Source organism: Oncorhynchus tshawytscha, unplaced genomic scaffold (assembly GCF_018296145.1).
Source record: "Oncorhynchus tshawytscha isolate Ot180627B unplaced genomic scaffold, Otsh_v2.0 Un_contig_2813_pilon_pilon, whole genome shotgun sequence".
Classification (NCBI taxonomy): Eukaryota; Metazoa; Chordata; class Actinopteri; order Salmoniformes; family Salmonidae; genus Oncorhynchus; species Oncorhynchus tshawytscha.
This window is the reverse complement of record NW_024608428.1, coordinates 1-7,207: the sequence shown is the minus strand read 5'-3', so window position 1 is coordinate 7,207 and position 7,207 is coordinate 1. Positions and strand designations below refer to the sequence as shown.

The following is a 7,207-nucleotide window of genomic DNA, read 5'->3' as shown; positions in this document are numbered from 1 at the left end:
TAACCCTTTACACTCGGGGGAAGTGGCCTATATGAACATGCCCAAATTGAAATGTTTCGATAAGAAACAAATAGGAGAAGCAAGATGGTAACATAAACATGGTAGCAATTGAGAGAGAACACTTTGGTGATTGGGCGGAAATTCTCAGAACAAAGTTCTCAGGATACAACATTTTTTAAATTTGAATTTTGTCCCAGATAATGCGCACAATAATCTAATGTGGCCAGACGACGTGAAAACAAATGGTAATCGATTATCTGACCAAATTACACAAGATTTTAGTCCTGGGTTATCCGAGATTATACGCATATATGCATGAAAAAAGTAAAGAAAACATGATATTGATTTATCATTAACCAATTTGCATCCCTCCCCCCGAAAAGAAATGCAGACATACACTTCCATAATGATTAGTGTTCCCTCGTCCCCTCTAGTGGTGAAATTATGATAATTCACATGACAAACACGATAATAGACATTATAACCATGGTAATTCACATTATAACCATGGTAATTCACATTATAACCATGGTAATTCACATTATAACCATGGTAATTCACATTATAACCATGGTAATTCACATTATAACCATGGTAATTCACATTATAACCATGGTAATTCACATTATAACCATGGTAATTCACATTATAACCATGGTAATTCACATTATAACCATGGTAATTCACATTATAACCATGGTAATTCACATTATAACCATGGTAATTCACATTATAACCATGGTAATTCATTTATAACCATGGTAATTCACATTATAACCATTCACATTATAACCATGGTAATTCACATTATAACCATGGTAATTATAATAACCATGGTAATTCACATTATAACCATGGTAATTCACATTATAACCATGGTAATTCACATTATAACCATGGTAATTCACATTATAACCATGGTAATTCACATTATAACCATGGTAATTTATAAACATGGTATTATATAACCATGGTAATTCACATTATAAACCATGGTAATTCACATTCATGGTAATTTATAACCATGGTAATTCACATTATAACCATGGTAATTCACATTATAACCACATGGTAATTCACATTATAACCATGGTAATTCACATTATAACCATGGTAACCATGGTAATTCACATTATAACCATGGTAATTCACATTATAACCACATTATTATAACCATGGTAATTCACATTATAACCATGGTAATTCACATTATAACCACGGTAATTCACATTATAACCATGGTAATTCACATTATAACCATGGTAATTCACATTATAACCATGGTAATTCACATTATAACCATGGTAATTCACATTATAAACACGGTAATTCACATTATAAACACAGTAATTCACATTATAAACATGGTAATTCACATTATAAACATGGTAATTCACATTATAAACATGGTAATTCACATTATAATCATGGTAATTCACATTATAATCATGGTAATTCACATTATAACCTTGGTAATTCACATTATAAAAACAGTAATTCACATTATAACCATGGTAATTCACATTATAAACACGGTAATTCACATTATAACCATGGTAATTCACATTATAACCACGGTAATTCACATTATAAACACGGTAATTCACATTATAAACATGGTAATTCACATTATAACCATGGTAATTCACATTATAAACATGGTAATTCATAAACACGGTATTATAACCATGGTAATTCACATTATAACCATGGTAATTCACATTATAAACCATGGTAATTCATAAACATTATAAACATGGTAATTCACATTATAAACATGGTAATTCACATTATAAACATGGTAATTCACATTATAAACATGGTAATTCACATTATAAACATGGTAATTCATAAACATGGTAATTCATTATAAACATGGTAATTCACATTATAAACATGGTAATTCACATTATAAACATGGTAATTCACATTATAAACATGGTAATTCACATTATAAACATGGTAATTCACATTATAAACATGGTAATTCAATTATAAACATGGTAATTCACATTATAAACATGGTAATTCATTATAACCATGGTAATTTATAAACATGGTACATTATAAAAACATGGTAATTCACATTATAAACACGGTAATACACATTATAAACACAGTAATTCACATTATAACCATGGTAATTCACATTATAAACACGGTAATTCAAATTATAAATAGGAAATGATACCAGTTTCAAATATTGCACTACATATTGAAGAAACATTTTCTCAGATCCCCAACCAGCCTCACCATCCACACCGTTTATTTTAGTTTTTGCTATTGAGAGCAACTCACTTGGCCTCCTCCAGCTCCTCTGTGCGTTGGATGGCATCAGTTTCATACTTAGTCCTCCACTGAGCCACCTCACTGTTGGCCTTGGACATGCCGCGCTGCAGCTCTGCCTTGGCCTCCTGCTCCTCCTCAAACTGCTCTCTCAGGAGATCACAGTCATGGCGGGCACACTGGACACCATGGGCCAGTGCGTTTTTAGCCTGAGAGATAAAGAAAGACAAAGAGAGATTAGAGAGAGAGTAAAACAAATGACAGTAGAAGTCTCTGAGGGAGGTGTAGAAACAGTCTATGTGTAGATAAAGCTCTAAACTGGAAGGTGGTTTCCATTTAGGATGCCTTACCTTGACCTCCTCCTCAATCAGTCTCTTCAGCTCCTCCACCTGCTGGGTGAAGGCCTGTTTGCCTCTGGTCAGCTGAGACACCAGGGCTTCCTTCTCCTCCAGCTGGCGGCCAAACTCACCTGCAAGGAAAGAGGGACATCTTGTTATGGGGACTCTGCTCTCGAAGATTGAAATTTTATTTTGAGGAATCGTAGTGCAGAAACTGTGTGGAGTTAATTTACAGCCCCCGACACATGTTATTGTGTACTACTGAGGTGAACTATATTGGTTTGTTGTTCATTGTTGGAGGTACCATTTTCTGTAAGGAGTCTGGCCCTCTGTCCGCTGATGTCGTTGACCTGGCGAGCATTCTCATCATTCTTAGTCTTGAGCTCGCTCAGCTGGTCCTCAAGAGTACGGCACATCTTCTCCAGATTGCCCTGTTAGTGAAACATATGGGACTGTCAACTTCAGTTTATTGAATGGTAATTTAGCTGACCATCCTCAACACTGCTTGACCAAAACATCACTACTCACCTTAGCCTTGGCGACAGCCTCCATGTTGCTGGAGAGGTCATCAATCTCCATCTTGTACTCACTCTTCTCCTTCTCCAGCTTCTGCTTGACGCGCTGCAGGTTGTCGATCTGCTCCCCGAGCTCAGCCACACTGTCGGCCTGCTTCTTGCGCAGAGCGGCGGCTGTGGCCTCATGCTGCAGGGTGGACTCTTCAAGATCACGACGCAGCTTCTGGAACTCAGCCTCACGCTTCTTGTTCATCTCAATCTGAGCAGCAGTGGCGCCTCCGGCCTCCTCCAGTCTCTCGCTGATCTCCTCAAGTTCCCTGGAGAGATCGGCCCTCTGCTTCTCAACCTTGGCCATGGCAGCACGCTCAGCCTCAATTTCCTCCTCCAGCTCCTCAATACGGGCCTAGAAAAAGGGGCAGGAGCAGGGGGAATGAACACTACAATACAGTTGAAACAATTGAACCTCACTACATAATAATAGCATGTACTGTATATTTAGCATACATGTGTTTATACATAGCCAGCTACACCAGTTACACCAGCTACACTAACCTATTTACTATATTCATTAGACATTGTCCCAAGCAGCATCCAAACTAACAAAGGTAAGAAGCAACATCTTTGCATAGATTAGAAGCACCAGCAAGAAGCACCATCTTCCATCTTACTGAGCCATCAGAATCCACCAGGAAGAATGTGTGCTACCAGAAGAAATGTGTCAGTTATTTTGCTTGACGTGTCAGTTATCTTCCTGTACTGGCCTCGGCCCTCTGCTTTTTGGCCCTGGCAGCACGCTTACCAGAAGAAATGTGTTAGTTATTTTCTGTACTGGAGCTTAGATCCTGTACTGTACCTGGAGTTCCTTGATCTTCTTCTGCAGCTGAGCTCCCAGAGACTGCTCATCCTCTATCTTGCTGAGGAGCTGGGTGGTCTCAAACTCCTTCCTAACAAACACAAACACGTTGATTGTAAAGTTTGTTTTGGTTAGACAGTGTAAATGGAGCCTAAGCTACCATTCACTTTGCGTTTAAGAATCACATACAAAGACTATTTCATGATTACAAGAATGAGCCAAGAAGAACCATTATGTTGATCAAGATGTTGAATACTGTAGTCATGTATTTGTGTTTACTTCTTGATTTTCTCATCAGACTGCTGCTTGTCATTCTCCAGGTCCATTATGGACTCCTGGGCCAGTTTCAGATCTCCCTCCAGCTTTCTCTTGGCTCTCTCAAGGTCCATACGGAGCTTCTTCTCTTGCTCCAGAGAACCCTCAAGCTACAAGATATAAACAGACGTGTTGGTCAAATCTAAACAACTGAAGATAAAATCATCTTGTATAATATCATGGCCAGAATGTCAATCTCCACTCACGTCGTCCACTTGCTGTTCCAGCTTGGTCTTGGCCTTGGTCAGAGTGTTGACTTTGTCCTCCTCTGCCTGCAGGTCGTCCAGTGTCTGCTGGTGGGCCTCTTGGAGGGCTTTCTTCTCCTTGGTCAGCTTGGCAACACTCTCATCCATAGACGCCATCTCCTCTGTCAGGTTTTTAACCTGAAAACGGCCACAACAAAATGTGTTTTTGGTCACTTCACCATAAGTGGTTAAATGGATAATAGAAATGTGTCAACAAGTACTGTACTATAGATTCAACACTAGATGGCAATGTACTCCATGCCAGTGGACTGAATGGAAACCATAAATGAGTGGAGAGCAGAACATGTAATGAATGTGGGGAGTCCACCACAACTGAAATTCCACTATTTTGTGTCTTAATTGTTACTGCACTCACAAAAAGACTTGAATTACATTTCTGTTTTGAGTTGATTACTCTTTGGATTATTGTTTGGTTGGACTGTCTACAAGACCTTGTTTTCAGTGGCGTGCTTCTCCTTCTCCACTTTGGCCAAGGTGAGCTCCAGGTCATCAATGTCCTTCTTCAGCTCAGAGCATTCGTCCTCCAGCTTCCTCTTCTTGGCAGTCAACTCAGCATTCATCTCCTCCTCATCCTCCAGCCTCTCAGTCGTCTCTTTGAGTTTGGCCTCCAGCTGGATCTTGCTCTTGATGAGCCCCTCACACCTTTCCTCAGCATCGTTCAGATTCTCTGAATCCTGGTTTCAGAACAGGAGAAAAAACCTGTGTTCTCACTTTGTGTATCAAAATATAGACTTCATTTAGTCAAATAAGTCAGAGCAAATCTATTTAAATGTTTTTAATATAAATATATACCACGGGCATTTTCTTGAGTTAGTCACATAGCGATTGTGTTAGTGTCTGTGTACTTGTGGGTCTAAATGTGCTCTGATGAGGTTTGTTGCTCACTCACAGATGCGACTTGAAGTGCCAGGTCATTCTTCTCCTGCACCATGGCCACCATCTTCTCCTCCAACTCCTTCTTCTTGGCCAGAGCCTTGGCCAAGTCCGACGTCATCTTCTCATAGTTCTCCTTCATGTTGGCCAGCTCCTTCTCAGTCTCAGCGCTCTGCAGCAGGGGCTTGATCTTGAAGTACAACTTCATCCATGGCCAGGTTTTCACATTCATGAATGAACGGATGTTGTACTGGATGGTGAAGACGGAATCTCTGGTCCACAGAAAGGATAGAGTGACATGGTGAGTGACATGGTGAGTGACAAGGTGAGTGACATGGTGAGTGACAGGGTGAGTGACATGGTGAGTGTCGTCATGTTATTGTATATGAACTGTTGCTCGTGGTAACGTGGCAGCGCTGCTCCGAGAATAAATTCTGTTACCTATTATTGATAAGACTGGTCTCCGTCTATTTTATGCAAACAAGAACCTTACAAATTCTCATTAAAATAGATTAAGGGAATTCAATTAATGAAAACACATTGGTATAATTCAATTACAGGAACAAAGATCTCCTCCAGTTTTAAAGAGGAGGACTTTAAAACTACATTCTGGGATTTGAAGAATAACAAAACACGGACCCTGACATGTTTTGTATACAGCTGAGGAATGGGGCTAGGGAAATGAAACCCCTCTTAAATGTATAGATAGCGCTACATGGGAATGACTGACAAGTAACCCTAAGATCATGAGGCATTTCATATTATTCCAGAATTAATGGGTAAATATCACAAAGTTAAATAACAATTGAACAGCTTGCTAAATCCCAACCTGCTGCTTTAATAGAATATTATAACATGTACTTTCTCATCCTGAACAACTCACAGCATATTCAGTACACAATCATTATACATTACATACAGGAGGCTGACAGAATTCGTTGCCAAGATGTCTACTCTTCCTCACCTCCTCTCCATCATCTTGGTGAACTCTCTCCTCATGAGGAATCCACGGCTGAGAGCCTGGACCATGCCGACCAGAGAGGCCAGCTTCTCATCTCTCATCTCCTCCAGGACACCCAGCAGACCGGCTTTGAAGAACACCTGACACAGGTTGACATGGTCAATTATAGAACCAGTCAGGTGGAAACAGGTAGAAATGTTTTTGCAGTTGTTTTTATTTCTTTACTTAACTTTTGTTCACCTCATACATGTTGTTTTTTACAAGGAAATTTGTTTTTGCTTGGGGGGTATTTGACTGACCTTGGTGTGTCCAAACTTGTAGTCCTCGTGATTCACATCAATGGACCCAAGCAGCTTCTCAGAAGCCTTCTTGTTGTCCATGAACTGGCCCTCGGGGATGACACTGGCATTCAGTACTTTGTACCTGAATCAGGAGAAATGTCAACTTGTAATAGGTTGGTTATATTACGTAAAATAATAAGGCTATTCTGATGTCGGGATAACCCTTAGAGAAGATTTGTGTGTGTGTGTACCTCTGCTTGAAGTCAGCATAGATGATTCTACTGGGGAAGCCCTTCCTGCAGATCCTGATCCCCTCCAGAACACCATTACACCTGAGCTGGTGGATAACCAGGAAGTTCTCCATCAGACCTGGAAACACAAACCAAGTCTCTATAAATACTCATAAACAGGTTAAAGACTGGTTTGTTAATGTTACTGATACTGTACTGACAAGATGTCATATTTAACTCAACATCTATTGTACCTGGAGTCTTTGACTCGTTGGGGATCAGGCAGCGT

The 7,207-nt window shown here is 39.8% G+C and overlaps 1 protein-coding gene across 1 annotated transcript; it reads right to left on the bottom strand.

The window, feature by feature from the left end:
* Positions 1–2,279: 2,279 nt before the first annotated feature.
* Positions 2,280–7,203, bottom strand: LOC121843517 (myosin heavy chain, fast skeletal muscle-like; the record flags this gene model as incomplete). The annotated part of the gene is made up of 13 exons (XM_042313149.1): positions 2,280–2,495; positions 2,637–2,755; positions 2,929–3,055; positions 3,153–3,542; positions 3,993–4,083; positions 4,272–4,417; positions 4,514–4,690; positions 5,005–5,247; positions 5,463–5,718; positions 6,411–6,547; positions 6,707–6,830; positions 6,940–7,057; positions 7,173–7,203. Coding segments are annotated over 13 exons (2,160 nt in total), but the record flags the coding sequence as incomplete, so codon positions are not given.
* Positions 7,204–7,207: the final 4 nt, after the last annotated feature.